This window comes from Agelaius tricolor, unplaced genomic scaffold (genome assembly GCF_023055355.1).
Source record: "Agelaius tricolor isolate 1412-34295 unplaced genomic scaffold, bAgeTri1.0.p SCAF_1, whole genome shotgun sequence".
Lineage (NCBI taxonomy): Eukaryota > Metazoa > Chordata > Aves > Passeriformes > Icteridae > Agelaius > Agelaius tricolor.
The window spans coordinates 30084695-30106882 of record NW_027269261.1 but is presented as its reverse complement, the minus strand read 5'-3'; the positions used below and the strand labels follow the sequence as shown (position 1 = coordinate 30106882).

General features: G+C 34.3%; 1 protein-coding gene across 6 annotated transcripts in view; it reads right to left on the bottom strand.

Annotated features, from left to right (window-relative positions):
• Positions 1 to 22188, bottom strand: part of KIF6 (kinesin family member 6) — a 160356-nt gene that overhangs the window by 66374 nt on the left and 71794 nt on the right. For 5 of the 6 annotated variants that reach the window (XR_011679349.1, XM_071428240.1, XM_071428261.1 and 2 more), the window contains exon 14: positions 20250 to 20291. The exons of the other annotated variant lie outside the window; for it this stretch is intronic. Coding sequence is in view for 4 of the 5 variants with exons in the window: in XM_071428240.1 (XP_071284341.1) it covers positions 20250 to 20291 (42 nt within the window). In the remaining variant the exon portion in view is untranslated. The remainder of the gene's footprint in view (positions 1 to 20249; positions 20292 to 22188) is intronic. 6 annotated transcript variants of the gene reach the window in all.

The following is a 22188-nucleotide window of genomic DNA, read 5'->3' as shown; positions in this document are numbered from 1 at the left end:
CTATGTTTAATGCCAATAGACCAGCATTATCAGTAACATATGTGCATATGCCAGTTCTTCTCCAGGCTACCTGCTTTGTAATTTTGGTGTAAGGTTTTTCTCCTTCTCCAGGTTTCTGCAGTTTCTTCTGCTTTCTTTAACACATTTTTCTTATTTCATGGACATGAAATACCTTGTTTTTGGGGTCAGCATCACCAAGTCCTATACTCATTTACATCAGTGAAGCTGAGGCAAGAAATAAGCAAAACATGCCTAAACAGGCTGGGATGTGCAATACTGGCGTGTTACCCCTTACTGATCCATAAGCTGCATTTTAAAGTAATTCCAAATATATTCTGGTGCACCTCATCATAGTATATCAGGATAAGTTCCCACTGACTGCAGCAAGATTTCTGTGATATAAGATACTTTTTATACAGAAGGCTGGTAGCAAAAACTAGGACTCAGGGATCAGTAAAAGTGTAAAAAGATTTCTTTAAAATACAGAGAAAATTTTACCCCTTTTCTGTCAAGAGAATCAGGCCATCTGTTACTAATTCAAAAATTTTGAGTTGAAAATAGAACCACCGGGAATGTCTGAATGGCAAAGCCTGCAGAAATGCTCCACCCTTTCTGTATATGAAAATCAAGGAAAGATAGAGTACACTATTTACTGCTGTGTGATCCAAAAGAGTAAGAGAATTCATGAAAATATTTTTTTTTCTGAGGTGATGACCTGAGAGTGTAATGTTCATGTTTCATGCTTGCCTTGTAGAAAAACAGGCAGCTTTGTGAGCAGAATTTTATAGTACATTCATCCCATCTCTAGCACTAATTTTAACATGCAGCCTGAATTGACCCCCTAGAATTGCTTTTGTTGCAGAAAAAGCTTGTACTAAGTGAAGAAAGCCTGGAAAAAAAATCATGATCAAGCCTAAGATAAACAATGACATGCCCTTACTCATACATAACACTGCAATGTAAAGTATTTAACTCTTCTGGCCATGTGCTGCCTTTGACAGTACAAATAAAAACAGTAAAGTAAGTTTGGAAAACAAAACTATTACAGTGATTATTGCTACTGCCTGGCAGAAATGCATCAACCAAAATTAAAGGTAACCTGATAATAATTTTCCAGCCCTAGCTTGAAAAGGCATCAGATTTGTACAGCCAAACAAAGCACACAAAAATAGATCCCCAGAACACTTTGGAAGGGGAAATTTTCTGGTTTACACTGTTCATTTTAAGAAAATACAGAAACATATGAAGTAGTAAACAAACCCACTCTGGAAATAGTATAAATGGAATGAAACTTAGGACTATTGAAATTGTATTTCAGTGTAATATGAGCATACATCAGTTACAGAAAAATGTTGCAGCCTATGGGTAATGGCAGTGACATTTATGGAGAAAATAAGGGAAGACAATTATATTAATAACAGTAAAAAAAATGCAAGAGACGTTGAAAGCTTGATGGAGTAGTTGTGTTTTCATTCTGCTCAGTAGTGAAGCTTATTTCTTTTCCAGGTTGATGTGGTATCTTCAATCATGATGTTTACATTTCCTTAAATAATCTGTAATTTCATAAAATAGGCTCACCTTCTTTCAAATGACCTCCAAGTGCCATGGTATATTAACGTTATTTGGCATCCTGTTTTTCCTGAGCTTAATTCTAACAAATAAGCTCTATGTTATTTTAAACAAGGTGTTATTGGATTTCTTTTTCTCTAGCTCTGAAATTGAAATCTATGTACAACAATGCCTATATTATATAAACAAAAACAGAATTAAGAGAAGAAACCAACGATAAGGACAAAGTTTTGGCAGGATGGTGGAATAGTTCAGCTAAAACTTCTAGAGAAAACAATTTATTTCACTCAAAGAGCCAAAAAAAATCCTCCTCTCCTTCTTAATTACCATGGCATAATGTTACAAAGTAAATATTTGAAAATTCTTATCTAAGGAAGAACTATCATATCATGCAGGATGAGAACCAGGAAACACATGTCATCAAGTCATTACAATGTGACCTGGAATAGTAATTACCATAAAAATAATTCACATAATTGGAAAAAGCATAAAATTTTCTTTCAATCGCATTCATGAAACCCCAGTTGACAGAATTGCATAAAAAAAAGATAAGAGAAAAAGTTCGTATCAACCTAATTTTAATGATACCTTTCCTGTTAGATTGTGTAACTTGGCTTGAATACTAAAACACAAATATGCTCAACTCACACAATGAAAAATTTGCAGCAAACCCATCATCATTTATAGCAAATTCACATAGCTGCAATTTTTGGTAAAATTCAGGTTCAATCCACATCATGAATTTGTGTGTTTAGCAATGTTCTCATTGAAGGTCTGATTTCAGTCTGTTCTCTGACCCAGTGAGCTCTCTCAACTTTCATATTAAGCAAAAAAATTTGGTTCAATAAGCTCCTCTGCTGAAATGTGCAAATTACATCTGTCCCACTGAATTTGCCTAAGTCAGCAGGGTGGCAGTGATGTCTCCCAAGCTCTGAACTAGAACAAGATCTGACATGACCAAGAAATAGAAAGGTTCCTGTGGTATTGATAATGGGCTAAACTCTCAAAACCAGTAATTATTCAAAATACAGTTAGCAAAAACATAATGAGGCTTTTGAATGCTGTTGATTGCTTTTTAAGGTGAGAAAAGACAAAAGGGATTCAAGGACTCAGTTGTATGTCTATAGGAGGTAGAAGCCTGCATATCAGTCAAGACCCTGGCAGACATTGTGCATGCTATTCTATCACTAACTTAGAGATTTTAAGCATTTATTCTGTGCTGTTTCATACAACATGCTATTTACAGCCATCCTAAACACCAAATGTTAATTTTAAAGAAATTTTAATTTTAAAGGAATATGTAGGGTAGGTGTGTGGTGCCCTGTTGTGGTGCTGGGTCTTCAACTGCCAACAAAGAAATTATTTGGATGAATGCTATTTTTAAATTAAATAGTATGAACTGGAATTATTCAAGGACTAGACTGAGTAGGTAGGAACATGCAAGGGGATAAACATAGGCCTTATTTTGTTTTTGAAAGTGATCAAACACAGTTTTCTATTTACATGACCATACTGATTTTTAAATGCATCTAACACCAACAGATCCTATTGCAGCATGTATTAGTGATCAAAATTTATAAATAGCAGATATTTTTAAAGTACTTATTTTAGTGGGTTTTTCTTTTTTTTTTCTTCCCATACAAATTTCAAGACTGCTCAATCTGGAAAAGGCATTTCCAGTCTTGAGTCTGGCCACCTTCTGTTTTTGGTTTGTTGTAAAAGGGTTATTCCTCAGAGCGAGATGATGTTCATAAAGTTTAATGCATGAAACCTACAGGAAAAATTTACATTGCTCTTCACTTAGGTCTGGGAAACTCTGTCAAACAATAGCATAAAATTGACATCATCTCTGTCTGAAAGCAGAACCACAGTGTCTCCTCACAATACCACCCTGTAACCAGATTTTGGTCCTGGTATGAAGGCTCTGAGGAGGTTTCAGCAGCCCTCATGCCAGAGGCTGCTGGTTTAACCCACAAAAAAATTGGAAACAACTCTCCAGAAGAGAAGTATTAAGATTGCAAGTTGATCTGTTCTGAGGGAGGAACATTAAGACTGTTGACAAAAGCAAACTCTTGGGAATAACTGTTCAGACAATGTATTCTGATGAGAAACGCATCTGTCCACATATCTGCCCATGTATCTGTTTTGCAGAAACTTCATTTTCAGAGTAAAAGACTTTCTCATTCTATTTTCTATCCATTGTTACTAAGTGGTCTGTTAGACAAGAGTTATCAACCCTTCCACTGAAATCAATAGAAGCAAAGAGTCCTCTTGGCTGAAGGAAAAGTCTCATTAAAGTGATGGTAGTCTGAAGAATTTCAGGATACCAACTAGCATGAATTGTGAGTCTTCATGCTTACGAGGACTGTCAGCCTGTTTGGGCTACTATGTATTTCCACATATTATCAAATGGGAACAAAGGAACTGCAAAAACTTTCAAAGGAAACTAAAGACAAATGATTTGGTAAATCTTTGCTATAGAACTAAGGTATTAGAGGTAATGTAAGCACAATTCATTACATCTTTACCAGGATCCATCAAGATGTCATAGCCATCTGTTCAGAATGGAAAAAGATGTAACTGAGCTTGCAACATTGAGTCAATAAAGAATAAATACTTACAAATAGGCAAGCAGATGGCAAAAGGATATACAACAAATACTTCCCCACTATGCTGAGCATTTAGCAATGCTCAGCTAAATTTCTCATGAAAAACGTGTGTATTATATATAGCTATCTTCACTAAACTACAATTCAAAAATGAGAAAGACATAAAACAAGGTTGCTCACAGAACTCCTGCAGTGTTAATTTTTCTGGGGAAGTTAAAAGCTTTGAAGGAAAACCAAAATATTCAGATGCAACGAACTAAATAAAAGTAAAACGAGCATAAATTAATTTCTCTGGCTCTGGAGTTTCTTTGTTTATTTAGAGGGGAGGAAGAGGGCAAAATGAACAATTTGTTGAAACCCTGAAAATTATGAACAGCAAAGAACAATCTTGCATAGAAGCATGAAGGACACAAATCAAGGAAAAACACTATTTCTAATGCAATTAATATAACTAAGAATGGGATTACTTTAAGATTATTGAAATAAAACAGAAAAACCCTAGATATTTCATATAGTGTCAACTCCATAAAAGTCAATTTTTATAAAGTTCAACTGAAATGCTTCCAAAGAATGCAGCAACTAACTAATTACAAGAATCACATAAGGAGTAGATTACTACATTAATTAATATTCTTCTGCAGGAGTAGTAAGGAAAATATTGAACTGTATTTCAAAACCCAGGGTTAAATGAAGTATAACCTTAATTTTAAAGAAGATGAAATTGACTATTTTAAGATTGTCTAAGACCATAGAACAACAACAAAACTTTAAATGGGACATGATAGCTGAATTTAATCACGTTGAATGTCTTCAGTTTCATTATTTTAAGAAATCTCAAGTGGCAGTGCAGGTATGTTTTTAACTCCTCTACTTTTGCAACAAAAGCCACCTGACCTTTAATGTCTAATGAAAGAAACGTGGTTTACTGAAATGTGGTGAATCTGGTTGAATATCAGGTTGATCTTAGAGCGATATCTATGTGTAAAGATTGAAACTATTGAAATATTGCTCCCTCATTTTCCTCTTCGGGAAAATTAGTATACCAGTTTGCCTCCCTGTCAAATGTTGCAAAGCACAATTTTAGAGAGAATTGCAGGATAAAAGGAAACTGTTAATAGCAACTAAATATGGTAATAACTTGTACCTGATAGAGCATATATTTTCCTAGATGTCAGACTCAGGATCATTTTGGTCTGATTATGTTTTTTGTTTCTTACGGATTTCTCAGATATAATTTGTTATATTTCTCAGATATAATTTTTAGTACCATTTCTCTGATTACATGGCATGGAATCAAGATGGTCTAGAATATCTGTACTAGAACTGATGATTTACAGCATGTCTACTTTTCTGTTGCCTAGTTATGTTAGTATATTCTCTTTAAAAAGCCAGTAGGCGCCAGTGTTATCAATGCCAAAGTTGGAGCATAGAAATGAGAAAGCAGTTTAAGGCTATTTGGCAGAAACAAAATGTTTACATATCTCAGCAGTGGGGAATAAAGTAGTAGTGTTCTGACACAAATATTATTGGAGAAATATTTTGCATTTCATGTATGACACCCTACTTCAAAAGAAAAAAAATCATCTTCTTTTGCAATAGTTTACTTCTTTAAAGCTGCCTGTGAGATCATATTTGATTGTATAATACACACACACATTGAAAGTCCTTAATTAGTAGGTACAAAGGGAAAGCATGAAATGAAGCATGGTAGGCTTGGCAGAATCTCAGTGGGTGGATACAAAGGAAAATATGAAGTCAAACCCACAAGAACTTTAGGAGACCCACCCAATGGTGCTACCACTTCTAAATAAATAAGATTCATTTCTGCATACGACAGACTCACACATTTCAGGTAACTTCTCATAAAACAGGATATATATGTCATACTGCATTGTGGCGTTTACATCAAACACCAGATACTACAAAGAAACTGCATTTCCCTTGTTTTTAGGAACCTAAATCTCTTCCCTTCAATTGTTGATGCAGTTGTAAAAATTTTACTAAATACAAGAAAGGGCCTATATTTATGCACTTGTGTCAACTCAAATTAGATTTGATTTAAAATCAAATTTAGACCACTGAACTTAAGAAGAGGATTTCAAATAAGATTGAGTAATAGCAAATTAAATCAGTTTTTACATGCTTCATGTACTTGACATGCTGTAGCAGCAATGTTTGCCACTTCTGTTTTAGACCCGAAAAAGGGCTTCTAGGCTCAGAAACTTCTCTGCTTTTTTCAACCAAACCAACATATTTACAAAAAAATAGAATAGTCTCAACATTTTCTCAATTTAGGTGTTTTATGCTGTTTTGAGTGATAGACATGTTATGTATATTCTCCTTTTCAATATATCTTTCTCAATTTTAGAAGAATTACTCTGAGCTGTGGATAAGAATATTTTAAGAGCTCTACCAAATGACAACCTACATCAGTGGAGTCATGACAGCTTGGATCAAATGCAAGTGAAGTTTTTTTGTTAGGGACATCTGTAGACAACTGCATGTATTTTTGGTGTCTGGAGCATAACTTCTACCACCAGGCTTGCCAGTAACACCATAAACCACAAAAGAGGCATATTTCATTTTCAGAACACTTTAGGAGAGGGAAAAGAACTTGTTATAAACATCAATCTGGTTTTTGAAACTTACTGTACTTTTAATTTCATATTACATTTTAGCTTTTTCTTTATTAAGATACTGAGGTTTTCTGAAGTAGAAGCTTCTATATACTACATCTTAGGTAGAAAAGAAAAACATCCTTTGTAGTGGGTACCATCTTGGGACTATCTTTTTCTTTTACTATTTCATGCTATAAACTACAGGAATGCAGGGGCAACTTCATGAGAAATTATTTTTTTTCCTCTCCCATCAGAAACACCAGCACTGAATGGGATATGCTGAGGTAGAGAGCTCAGAGAAGAAACCATGAGATAAACTTCCTGGTAAGATTTTTATTTTTGCCAGGAAGCAATCTAAATTAACTAATTTTAAAATTTACTATCTGTTTATATTCAAGATGAACACAGATTTATTACTTCCATCACTTAGATCTTTTGGAAGCTGAACATCAGCCAATAAGAAATGAATAAAATTGATCTGTAAAACAAAAGAAATTTGAATATTGCCCTCTCGAAGCTTTATTGGGGTTAATCTCTGAGAATGAGCACAGAAGCCATGTACCAATGTCCAGACTTGAAAAAACAATAGCATGACAATAGAAAATTAGGCATGTTATACCTCAGAAGTGACCACAATAAATTTCAAGCACTCACCTACTGAAAAAGCATTTTATCCCTCTTTGAGGGAATCATGTAACTGCTACATTAATGCATATTAACTGTACTTTAAATATACACACAAAATAGAGCCTTCAGTAGTTTCAACTAATCTCACAACTGAGGTCTTCTAGGCATATGACAAGCTCCAGAAGTCCAGCAGAGTTAAAATGGGAGTCCTGTGCCCATAAATCAGCAGACATTTAGAGAACAATTGTGTAACTTGCATGTTCCTAAACACCTAACCTGACAAAAGGTGTTGAATTTGCTTTGGAATTAAGGATGTTGTGCCTCTTGTGTTACACAAAGAGTGCATTTTAGTAACACAAAGTAAAGATTAGTGAATGTAGAAAGAGAGCAGATATTTCCAGTTCAGCCACATTCATCTATTCAATTTTTTCATCTATAGCGGTTTTGAAAGAGCAGACAAAGCAGAAAAGGAGGAGATAGCAATGGGGTCTGAAAAATCCAACTGGCTAATTTTTCTCCTGAACTTTCACTTCTGCTTTTCAAATTTTATCATACTGTTTTTTACAAAACTCTCAGCTATCTTTAGGTAAAATTTCTAATTATCTTAGACTTTCCTCAGCTGTTTTTACTGCTTTTAAGAACTCTTTTGACTGCATTTCATTTTGGATGGGAAAAAAAAATCTATCTTGAAGGACTGAATTGTAAAGGAAATATTAAATCTTAGTAGACTGTAGAGAAAAAAAAAACTATTCTGAAGGCCATGTACATGCTTTTTTAAAATCAGTTTTGCAAATCCCATGAAGTAAGTGTACTTGCTGTCTAAATTAGTGATAACAGTCTAGAAGGCTGAGCAGGTTTAAGTAAAGCTGTAATTTGCATTTTTAATAAAACATTTTGAGCAGAGGCATCTGTCAAAACAATTTATTAAAACTGCAAATTAGAGCTATATTTCAGCTCTAATTCTAAAATCTAAAAAACTAAAATCCTACTACTCACTAAAAATGAGATAAAGTAAAACAAATAGCTCAGAGTTTAAATCAAATTTTTTCTGAAAATTATGACAAATAGCATGCACATCATATTTTTATGAACAAAATTATGCAACACATCAGTAGTATTCCCTTTCAATATTCTAGAATAAAACCTTCAGATTCCATGAGCAGGAATAAAAATATTAACTTGAATATTCTTAATATATAATACTAAATTTACTGAAGTTCACATGGGTTTGAGTTATAGTCATTAGCGGTCACTTGCAAAAAGAGAAATCCTGCCTCTATGCAAGTATTGGTGAATTAATCAAAATGGAAAAGCAGTAGCTGTCCTTTTTACAAAAATATATATGAACAGCTGATCAAATTTTTTGGATATCAAATTGCATCTATAGCAATACATTTTGAAATGAAACTGAAAACTGTTAAAAGGAAAGTTCAATTACCATCCCTAATACATTCATTCTGTAGAGAAAAGTAAAAGAATGAGGTATCTTCCCTTTGTTTTTATCAAAAATATTTTGTCTGCCAAGACTGAAACCATTGGCTGTTTCCAGTGCCACTGGATATTCATGTTGATTTTACATGAGCTGTGCAGTAAGTATGTAGAATCACAGAATCAACTAGGTTGGAAAAGAGATCACCTTTGGGATCAGCAAGTCCAATCTGTGACCTAGCATTACCTTATCACCTTATATGTACTGATGTTATGCTGTTTAACTGTTCCTTTCTTGTACTGGGCTACACAAAGTGCAATATGTAAAGAAATATTTAAAGACAACAAAGAGAGCTTCTATACATATACAGGTGACAAAAGAAGGCCAGGGAAAACGTGGGTCCCCTGCAGAATGAGGTGGGGGACCTAGTAACTAAGGACATGGAAAAGGCAGGACTTCTGAATGCCTTCTTCACTTTAGTCATTACTATCAGCACCAGCCTTCTGTTATCCCAGGTCCCAGAGACCAGTGGAAAACTCTGTATGAAGGCAGAAACAAACTCCATTCAAATGTTTCTTTTGTTATTCTTCTAATACAGCCCAAGCTTAAGACATTCTAAGAAAAATCTATGATTTTCTTCACTTAGTAGCTTACAGATGACTTTGAAAAGTTTCATTTAAATAAAAATGCATTCACACTCTACTAATATATCAACCATTGCGGAGAAAAATTTATGTATACTGAACAGAAACACTGCTTTTATCAACAAACATATAACTGACAAACTCAGCTGGACAGTTAGGCCCTTGTGAGGTGACCCTTTTTTCTGGTTATAAATCAATAAGTCATTAATTATTGCAACTGAATATCTGCTTTCATGCTTCTAAGTTCCTAATGTGACAACAGAGCTCCTATCCTCTGATTGCATCCACTGGCATCCCTCTTCAGTTACTTTAGGTATGACAGTACTTCTGCTCTGGCAATTTCACCAGAAAGGACGTTAAAAATGGTCATTATAAAACCACAGAGCAACTGCAGAAGGTTAAGTATGTGGATGTATTTTTCCTTAGAGGGGATATATACTTAAGTGAATACTCAAAATGTGTAACTTGCTATTTGAGTGCAGTTCTAAAGAAACACCACCTAAGGACACATTTGAGTGAAGGAAGATGGAAGGAAGTTGGCCAAAGTGTTATCAGGGTCAGTGAAAGTTGGTATTGCACTACCCAATCCTATGTATCAGCTAAAAGCCTCTAAAACCTTGCATGTGGTAAATCTGGGACTTCTCACGTATGACAAAATGATAAAAGCAATAACCTCACTTTTTATATCAAGACTAAAAGTAGTAAGTGGTAATAAGTGTCTTTAGTTTAGATGGCTTGAAGGAATAAAAAAACGATTGAGAAATTTCATTAATACTACAGAAATATTTCTGGAATTCAAGCAAATATCCCTGTTTATTCCTCTTGGCACAGGCACTCCTCATGGAAGACTGAGAAACATTTGAAAAACACAACCCATAGGATTCTAATAACCCATCTGACCTAGGAGCAATGCTTAAAATGTCTATATTTTAAATTGAAAGTTTAATTAAAATCAGGAACATTAAATTCTCCATCTAGTACTATCATTATCACCTGAAATACAATCCTTAACGTCCACCGTTATTGTCAAAATAGCCATTCAAATATATAAATATCCCTAGGTTTTGAATTAATAAGACTGAATGTGAGAGTTCCCCACTGCCAGTTCTGCAATCTTCAAATGGCTAAAAAAGGATTATTCTTTACTACATCGTATGTCTAGCCCTATGCAGCCAGATCTCAAAGCCTCTTCCTGTCAATCCAGGGCTTCACCTGGACCTTTTTCTCTTTGCACATTTATCTTTGGAGCATGGTACATGCACTCTAGGGTGATGAATGAAGAACACCTTTTATGTCTAACCACAGTACTGTTCCCAGAACCAAGAAGTAATACAAAAGGGAAATGGAGGAGGAACATATTCATTAAAAATGAGTTCTCCCCCGACAGTCTCAGGCTTGCTACAGTAAGGGAGATCACGCTGGCCATGTACGATATTTATGCTATTGCTGCTGTAAAAAGTTGGAGTCAGATTTTTTTTTTGTTAAATATATCTTAATACATTTTAATAAAGAACTATTACTTAATGAAAAGAAACTTCTGTTTTGAACTTAAAGTCATAAAACTATGAGCGCTGTAAAATTACTGGACAATTAATTCCTACTCTCGCATACTTTCAAGGTAAAATCCCACCATATTGGGTCACTGAAGGGATTAAGATAGCTTCATCGAGGGCAGGTCTGCTGCAGAGAATGAATTTATATCATAAAAAAGGGAGAATGAATAACCAGAGATAGTTAATACCTCAAAATTGCCACTAAGTTAACCAAAAGATCTGTGCTATTCATGTTATTTTTTGTCTTCAGAGTAAACATCAGAAATAACTGGGTCAGGGTTTACAAATATAGTTTTGAAGCAGAAGTGCACATATTAACTCCAAATTCAATCCCTGAAACCTCATCATGCTAAAGTAAATTCAAATTTTGGATGAAGCTTCCATCTTAAATTGTCCCTAAAGGCAGGAACTGCCTTTTCCCTGTAGTTGTGGGTTAGTGTGGCCTATCCCATTAAAATAAGTCCTGCTCCCATAACAACAAATAACCACATTCACCAAAATAATAATTCCTTGTCTCTATGTACAGCAACCATTCCCCATGATATAAAAGTCAGATGTGATACTGGAGTGTGGTAAAATAAACCTACAATTTTGCAACATTTACTTGCTTATAATAATTCACAAAATATTTGTCTTTCAGAAATCTCTTCATGCATCTTAAGCAATTTCTTGACCACTTTTTGTCTCATTGGTGGGTTCCTAGTTATAGAAATATATATATTCCATGAGCCTTTGAAAAATTATAGTGATTCCAAATCCCTTACTATTAGATATAGTTTATTATATTTGCACTACATGATTACACATTTTTTTCCATCCTCAACAGTGATAATGGAAAGCGAATTAATTTAGAAGCTAAACTCCTGATCCTGCAAACAAACAGGTGCAGATATTTTTCCCCCAAGTACATTCATGGCAATTGAAGAGACAGCCAACATATGTACACAATAAACATATGGATAAGCAGAGAGACATAGAGCCTTTCTTGCTCCTGAGAATAAACAAGTGAAACTGCCCTCCCCAACCCCCTGAAACTAGAAGGACGTCTTCATTATTCAAAATACAAATTATTTTTCTTTTATACAACACATATACAATTGCACAATAACTTTTGACATAACCTAAATATGTTCTCTTCAGAGAACTGCTCGCACTAATTTATTCTCAGCTTTATTTATTCTGCCTATCATCCACAGTAAATAAATAGAGAAAAGTAAAACTTTGTTACGATGCCTAACATGTCTATTGTATTAAAATTGAGAAGAATCATAACTAAAAATAAACTAATCTGGGTTCTTCTGAATTATAATTATTGACTTTTATTTCTGTGACTCAAAAAACTCTCATTTTAATCAAAAGTGATGACATTCTTGTACCAGAGATATTAAAGGCAAAATTGATTGGTCACAGAGGCAAGAATACCCTATTGTCTCTCTGGCTCATGATACCACAGAGTTTTTCTGGTGAAAATTCAATGGTCTTGGAAGCTATTTGAGGGAACTTCTCTTACCAAAAAAACAAAACTAAATGAAAAACCCAATAATGTAATATAAAGTATTTGAATCAAATTCCATTTCATATTGGCACGATTTCCACTGTGAAAAGAAACTTCTTTCAATTCCTTTTTAACCAAAATTTGTAACCAAGTGAACTATATAATTAACTTGCAACAAAGGATCAAAAGGCAATTTTTGAACCAATAACCTCTGTAGCTCTAAATCTGCTTATGTCAGGACATAGAATTAAAAGCAGCTTTGCCCCTTGAAAATCTGTTGAAATAAGTGACTATCACAAGAAAAATAGCATAATTCTTCCTGAAAGCCAAGTACACTATGTTTATTTGATGGCTTTAAACTGCTTGTTTTCCTGAACATCAAAAGGGGACAATGAATTATGGACATTCCTTGTCATTCAACCTTACTACAACATTAAATGTGCTGTATCAGAGCCATGAGCTCTTGTATCAGGCTTTAGTTAATTAAATAAACCTGCTGGAAATCCAAAGGATATATTCCCAGAACTCCTTTTCTTCTAGTATTCCCTAATTCAAGGTTTTTTTAACGGTTCTGATACAAAGCTAAGACATTCTTCTGTTTCCAACCACTGGTCATTATTCAAACTGATGTCAGTCTCTCTCTGTACACTTAAAGATTAAAGGAAATTTCTGAAATATTTAGAATTATTTCTCCCCAGAATTATAGCTGGATGTAAATGGCATAAATAAGAAGTGCTGATCATAGTAGGGAGGTATTGCAGAAGAAAAAATTAATAATAAAAATATTCAATAATTTTAACACAACTTTTTTAGCCCACTCTGAGTGCTTTTCTCTCTTTTACTGAGCAAGTAGAGACAGCTTTGCAAGTAGCTTACTCTCAGAATTTATAATAAATATCAAACATACCATACGTTTGCCCATGCTTGTATGGAATTTTCAGTAGCCAGCATAGTCTAGAGTTTCAGCAAAGCTTCCCAAACAAATTGGATAGTTATGCTGACTAAAAATGAAGAGTCAAGACTGCCAAGATTTCATGTTGGTTTCTGCGTCTAATTCACTGTCTTATTTTCACAAATCATTGCAACTGCTCCTCAATGTTAGAAAAACAAGGTTTTGCTCTTACACATGGCCTTTGAACATGAAATCTCAAAGTGATCAAGGAAGATAAGCCACTCTTAATGTATTTCACAGTTGAAAAAAGTGATTCAGAGAGATGAGGTCACTTGTGCAAGTTCACAAACTTAGTAAATAATAAGGATTGAAATAAAAACCAGATGGCCTGCATCTCAGTCTAGGATCTTATTCAATGCAATGTATTGCCTCTATAATGCAGTGGAAAGCTGAGTTGTTTTATGACAAACAACAAGAATAAGCCAGCTAACAACCTCTGTTAGACAATCCACTTTATCACAAGCATTCAGTGAAAAATCAGAAACATGCAAAGGCAAATGTTAACAGGAGCTTGTACATTATTCTTACAAAGAAATTTAATTTCTTTTGTAATAAAAAGAGTGGCACAAGTAGTCAAAGGGCACAACTGCTAACAACAACTGTCTGAAGCTTGTCTGCTTAAGCAATAAAAAGTGAACTTTTAAAAGCAAAAAAAATAGATGATTGCATGAAGAATAAAATATAAAAAGAACTAAATATGAAAAGGGAAAGGTAAAGCTTTCACTTGCCCAAAATGTACAGCAGGTGCTGTTTATGACATAGCAAGAACAGCTTGTGCCACTCGGGAAAGGTTTACTTGTTTGCTTATCTTTACTTATGTTTTAATTATTGTTCTGAATTGCTTCCAAAGCATTTTTTCCTGTCTCTTCATCCACTAGCAGAATCTTTAATGACTGGATAAAGACTACATAGAACAATAGTTATAGAAAGTTGGTTTTTTATATTGTCATTTTGTAGTAAGTAACTACATCTATTACTAAAGCTATATATTCTGATTTCTTGATTAGCTGTGAAACTTGAAGCTTTTTTTCTGAAATTAAGATTTTTTTTTAAGTATTTACTTTGCTGTCTGGAGTATAGGATTTTGTAATATTATTTATAAGAAAATGGAAATTTTAAAATTTTGTCCAAGGTTCTTATCTGACGCATCACAGTATAACTCATTGCTACTACATTTCTCAAGGTACTTTTTCCCTCTTAGTAACTCTGAAATAGCCCCTCATTAGCAACAACCCTTAAAAATTATTTGATGCAAAACAGCTTCTGATTACCGCTTTTCAAGCATCTGAAAAATATCAATGATTTGACCCTGAGATTAAGGGTTTAGGATGATGAAATCTGTGTTTATATTATTGGCAGATACCCAGCAGTACATTAGAATGCAGGCACTATTATTGAAATATTAAGGTTAGTAACTTTAAGAGAGTTGGCAAAAAAACCCAAAACCCCAAAACACAAAAAAACCCCAAAAACCCAAAAAAACAAAACAAAATGCCTCAACCAACCAACCAAAAAAACCCCACCCCAAAACAACAAAACAAATAAACACCCTGAGACAAAACAGAGGAAAAAAACTGTAGTTCAAATCCAGCAAGTTAGACTAGAAAAAGATGAACTCACAATAGCATGCAAAAAAGCACCCAACCAGTCAGATAACATGTTCATATTTTTAGCAGAATATGCTTAATATTACATAATCTCGTGTGTTCTTTATAACTGAGAACTATACCTGCAACATCTGTTCTCTTTTTAGTTTTTTTTTTTTAATGACAATAAGCAGAAGTTTTACAAAATCTCAGGTTGCTCACAGGTCCTTTTAATATGAATGGTCATACAACACATTCTCTTCTATTTCAACTACTTTGTAGCTGCCTTGCTAGTAAACACCAAACAGACATAAAATAGACCATGGTTAAACGGACCATAATAAATATAATGGTTTCATAATTATGTGCAGTTATGGTCAATAGATTTTTAATATTATTTTTACTATATAAATAAACTATCAATTTCAAAAAAAAATATATAACACTGTTGTGACTATACCTAGAAAAAAATGGAATTTGATAATTTGTACCTTCTTCTCAGAGGCTTTTAAGGGTGATCTTTCCTCTACCACTTAACATCCCTCTTTACACTTTCTTTCCTAAAGTCCACATTTTGCAAAAAGCAGATTCCAGGAAATGAAGTTACTTCTTTGGATACAACTGCCAAAGCCACTTCCTGTACGCACTTGGCAGAAATGTTTGGGGGAAAAAAAGTCTTATGACATTTTTCAATCCAACCAAGCTGGGCATTCCATTCAGCCACACAAAACCTCAATTTAGCCCCAGAACTGTACACCACTAGTACATATTTAACCACTCAAAGCATTACAGTCCAGTAATAATAAATTCATTTTTACATTTCTCTGGAAAAATAGTATCAAACAGGTTCCAAACAAAAAACACACTGACTACTTCATCCATGCATGACCTGATAGTATTGCATTTTTTCCATTTTGCTATTTTTCCTCTCCTCTCTCTGTACAGCCTCACATGCAAATGCACTGTAAAGAGTCACTTATGAAAAGCCTGCAGAGAAACTATTCATTGGAACATGACATAACATAGTCATTGTTATTCTTGGCATTGACACTCTTAATGCCTCATTCAGAGGCAGATAAAAAGGACATTTTAATGGGAAAGCCTCTATAACAAACACTTGGGCTGCTGCAACAGGAAAGCATGAAATACATGATGCTCATCAGATGAGCTGAACAGGCTGTCAATCATATATTTTTGGACTTTGTTAACAGGTGTTTTAACAGACCTTGCCCTGCATAATTCCTATTATGACAAAATTAGGTCTTTGACTGTAACAACACAGTTTTTCCAAACCAAGTGTTTAAAAGTATCAATAAAGAAAAAAAATCTGCTGTTAATCTGGTTGCTTTAACTCCAGACCAATCTTCTTCATCTTAAAGACTAACAAATTTACCAAAGGGATCACAATTATATATGCCTCACTTTAAAAACTGTACTTCTTCCTACAGCACTAGTAATTTAAGGAAGCTCTATTAAATCTAAAATGTGACTCCTCTGAGGCCTCTGTCTTTGAACTTTCAGTTCTTGGGTGCTACAGGTAAATTAAGGATGACAAGCAGCCACTTCACAACTATTGTTTCCATTTTAATGCACATGAATTTCAAAACATGTATTACTGTCTTGTCTTTCTGCCCATTTCCCATTCAATAACTCTCTTGGGTTCACTTTTCATTTCCCAGTAACTTAGCTCTTCCTTCCCTTGAATATTCAAGTCTCTCTCATTTCTGATCTTATTCACAGCTTCATTAGGAACACATCCTAAGCCACATATATTTTTGCTCCTTTCTACCCTATTTAAAAAAGAGAACTCCAATCCGTACCTGCCCATTCCTTTTTACCCCTTCCAAATAAATTTTCCCCTCCCAGAGTTCAGACTGTCAAGTGTGAGGTACAATAACTATTGTAGTATCAATTGCTTCCACTGTCTACTCCTACTACAGTTTCCTGGCAGTCACAGTATTTTCACAAGAAAGACAAAAGTAGTATTCAGAAACACATTTGCTATTTGTAACCAGCACATGGTCTCTTAATTTATTCCATTAAACAGATCAAAAAGATTCCTGACATTTGAATAAAAAAAGTCCAGGAGGAGAGTGTAAGACAGAATAAAAGACCAATCATCTTTTCAATTTTTTCCTTTTTTTGGAGTCCCTCTCCACTGTTTTAGACATTATAATAGAATTTTTCAACCCAGCATTAAAGTTATTTTACTGAAAAAGTTCAAGACATGACTCAATTTACCCAAGCTTTCTTCCCCTAAATATAAATTCAATGATTTAATATTAAGAGCTACAGTTAACAAGTTCAGCCATAGGAATATAAAAATGTACATCTCTCATGGTTGGCACCTTTCAATCTATTCCTTCTTTTTAAAAATCTGGAGAAAATCAGACTTTTAAGTGTGCAAAACAAGAAAACTCTGGAGCACCTCATGAGAATGCCAACAGTGAAGACATTTTTGAAACAATAGCCGGACCACAGATCTTCCCTTTTGTAATAGAGGCAACTTCTAGCAGGGTTTCTTAAAAAGGCAGGTCCCAAATGACTGACATGTCTAGGCCAAAGGCTTAATTTGAGAAATATTGTAGAGCTGCGCCATTACATGTATGCAGAGATCATTTCTGTTTAACAGACAAGCAGATACTTTTTGTACCATATTAAATTTCAAACCAGTTTAAATCTGTAGCTCTACGCAGAGTACACTGCAGGAATCAAACCTAGGGCAGCAAACGCATGGAAGGTTGTAGCAAAATCATTTATTTGGAAAGTGCTCTATTCATTTGTCAGTCAGAGATTAAAACATGCCTATTTATTTGAGTCTAAAATACCTCAAAGTTGTATTACAAATCTCAAGTAAACTTTCTCTTCAAGAATGGTGATGTTCATTCTGAGTAGCTCTTCCCATTTTCCCATGATGCTGCATAATAATTTTGTGGATTGAAGTGGATATGTTAATATCCCAATCTCAAAGAAGCATTTGTCAAAATTTTAAAATCAAAATCAAACAGGCCACATTCCAAAATATAACTATTCCAGGCAATCTTTTTTTAACTTTGAAAAATACCTTTATTTTTATATCCAGTTTTATTTACTATTAAATCACTCAAAGTTATACCTAAGAGCAGCACATGATAGCAACCTGCAACAATTTACAAGGGAAGTTAGACATGGGAAAGAATTGTCTGGACTTAGTCTTGCTTCTTCAAACAGTAAGGATAAATAGATTAAAGTTCTAATTCACAGAGTGTCGAAACATTACATGAGTGTTTGATATATGATTAGGTCCAACTGACATCATAGGGAACTAACAACACGCCTACAGAGATCAACACCATTAGTTGTTTACAGATGCCCGAACTATAAATCCTGCTTGGTCATGCAAAGGTACAATGAACCTCATGACTGCCTTAGACCTATCTTTCTAAGTACTTCTCCTTTTTCTCACTAACTTAGCTTTGCAGGCTATGTGCCCAAACTCGGGATTCCCCACAAGAGCTGGAGATTATTTACCCTAAGTTATTCTCATTCAGCCATGTGGATGTTTTGATCACCAGGCCAAGTTGTTGTGCTCAGAAAACAAACATGTAAAAGGCTGAGCTATAAATGTCTAAATACTTATCATTTTAAATATGCATATGACACATCAGAAACCAGAAGAGAATAGGTTACATACATATACAGAATTATAATAGCAAGTTAAAACAGGAAGAAATAATAAATCTTGTGCTTTTGCACTTAATCTAAACACTAAGTAACAGATCTCAAGAAAGAAACCAAACTGAACAACAATTTATCAATCAGCAGTTTATGCTGGGTTTTTACCCTTCCAGTGAATTATCTGGCCTTGGAAGAGATGCAGGTATTTCCAGCACTTTTATGCCCAGGAGGTGGTGCAGCTGTGTATTTTGGCAGTGACACAGGAACATGCCCTCTTTGTATTACCTATATTATTGAGACATACATATGGAGAAACTGGTTTGATTTATTTTGAGGACTAAGAAAAAAACCTTCCAGTGTCTTCCTAAAATAGAGTGTAAATCACAGATACATAGAATTGTTAATGTTGGAAAAGATCTCTGAGGTCACCTAAGCCCAAGATCAAGATCTCCGAGTCCAACAGTCAACCCAGCACCACCACCATATTCACTGCTAAACCATATCCAACTGCTGTATCCACACTTTTTTTTAACACTTCCAGGGATGGTGACTCCACCACTCCTCTCGCCAGCCTGCTCCTATGCTTGACAACGCTTTATGAGTAAAATTTCTTCCTAATATCCAATCTAAACCTCTCCTGGCACAACATTGAGGCCATTTCCTCTTATCCTGTCACTTTTTACCTGGGAGAAGAGGTTGACCCCTCCTCATTGCAATCTCTTTTCAAGTAGTCGTAGAGAGCAATAAGGTCCACCCTGAACCTCCTTTTCTCCAGGCTAAACAACCTCAGATCCCTCAGCTGTTCCTCATAAGACTTGTGCTTAAAATACATAACAAATATTAAGGAAGAAGTTAATCTCTCCATTTAGATTTTTGGGAAAGTTTATTGTGACTTCCAGCATAATAAACTGATGTTCTCAAAGGCTTTTATGCCTAGGTAGTAGAAAGCCTAAAATGGCAGCAGAAAGCAATAGTGGCATTATAATATGCATAATAAAATAAACTGCAGAAGCCTTCAAACACAGCATCTGATATTAACAGCACCAGATTTTAAGATTACATGTCTATGTTAGTTTTGTCTAGAGCTGAACTTCAAAATGCTGTTTCTGAGATGATCTTTATTTTAAGGAATTACAGGGTTACAAGAAACATTACAATAGCTAAGATAGCAACCGTAAGCAAGTTAAGTAGCATGAACATGCAGCAGCAGTTCAAGGGCTGTGAGGTGACGAAACTAAGAAGGCTTGAGATAATTACAGTCAAGACACATTAAAGATTAAGAATACTGGTTATAGAAAATTCTTGGACATTAGAATGATGATTAGAAAGCAGTAAAAGATGAAATTCAATTTTATTTTTATGAGGGTTTAGTAAAAGTATGCTGAAAATCAGGAAGGAGCTCACAGTTTGATAGGGCTATTTGTGCGAGTATTTAGCATAGAATCATTAAAAAAATAAACAACAAAATCTTTCACCAAATGTTTTGCTCAATCATCACCAAATTACTCACCTCTAGGAGGAATATTTCCAGGAAAAATGGAAAACAAAGAAACTGTTAAGGGAGAGAAAATTAAACATGAGCACACTGTAATAGAACACAAAAATAGACAGACTTTTATCATGCCCAACTCCAACACTCACTGCATTCAAGTCTGATAAAAGTTATTTGAAGAAGAGCTGGAATTACTGCTAAATGCTTGCAAACGTTAAATAATTTCTTCAGTCATATAACTTCTGCTACAGGAAAATGGCATCATTATCTGCATGTGAAGCATCTTTGATATGCACAGGTTTACAAAGAACAACTTTAGCTCTTTGTATAACTCTGTGTGATCATTTCAAATGACAAAATTGCCTTAACTTAAGGAAGTCTTAGACCAGTTGGTACCCGACTCTATGAACAAAAAGATCAAATATATCAAATATATGCTTTCAATATATCTTGGTAGATGGTTACAGCAGAGCACCTCAGTCAAAGATTTGTAAGACCAGCCTTGCAATAAAAATTAGTAAGAGATTCTACCTGACCTGGAAGTAAAATCTACCAAACTTACTGTATAAGCATGGAAAACCAAGTATCACTCCATCACTAGCTGTTAGCTTATTTTCATTTATGTGGTTACTCTTTTCTTCCACACAGATGTCTATAATGGTCTAATTTTTCTCAAATTAACCTAAATATACAATGTATAATAAACATAAAATATAACCTGTGAAGATAATGTTATTCTTTTGAAAGTATCCTTCTGAACTTATAGCAGGGCTGAAAATTAATGAATCAAAGGCATAGTTACTAAATAGGTATTTCAGAGTTAAAAGTGTAAGAGAAAAAAAGATGATGCATCAGAGGTAAGTGATCTGTGCAATGATTTTTTCAACAAAAGCATCCAAAACTTAAGAGTCAATTATTACTGAGGCATAGAAAACTTCAATGAAAAAATTGTACGGGAACAGAAGCATGAAATTGGCCTGAAACATTTCTATGAAACTTAACCTGCTTAAATGTACAAATATCAGGAAAAAAAGGTAGAGATTTGTAGGATATTTCCACTAATTCCTACTCTGGTTTTATATTCAAATATGCTGAGACTAGAGTCTCAAGAAAATATCTGTTTCTGCCAGGAACAGAATGAAAAAAAGGTTTTTTTAGGTTAAATTCACAAATAAAAGAGACAAAAATCTAGACTATTATTTAGCAGAATTAGTAACATCTGTACAGAAATATCTAGAGCTTAAGCTAATAGAAGAACTTTGTAGTATTTTGATTACCCATATGCATACATAATTTGCACGTAGTGGCTCTGTTAAAAGGCACTGTAGCTTCTCAAGACTGGTGTTCATAACAACAACAATATGGAAGAAGTTTTACAGAGGTATTTGCCAAACCTGACAGTCAATATATAAAGGATTTGATCACCCTTCAAACATGCAGAAACTTTCAGAAGCATATTTTACCTCCTAAATATCAAGAGTTGAAGACCTTCAGCCATCAAAAAAACCCCAAAAAACTTTAAGGAGCTAGTTTGAAGGATCCAATAGTATTTTTAGACAGCCAAAATATAGCTAATGAAACAGAAAGCCAAAAAGATTTGAAATAGCAGAGAACTTCCAAGGAGCACTAGGTTACATTTAGCAGACTAATCTGGATAAGAGAACAGTAAACTAGTATAAAAATACTGGAAAGTTTCCCCATCTAAACAGACTCAAGAGGAAGGCAGTAAAAACTGCCAAAAGCATCTTTAACAAGCTTCCAAACATACGTTCTACATCAGAAGAGATTCCCACTTGAGAAGTGGAAAGAACAACATGATGAGAATTTTAGAAAAAACAGACATGTTTTGTAAAACCAAATAAATGTGAAGAAAGAAAAAGCTGTTGATGGAAGAATTAAATTTTTTTACATAACAACATTTTCAATATATAAATAAGGTTCAGTGTCTCTGAAAAAT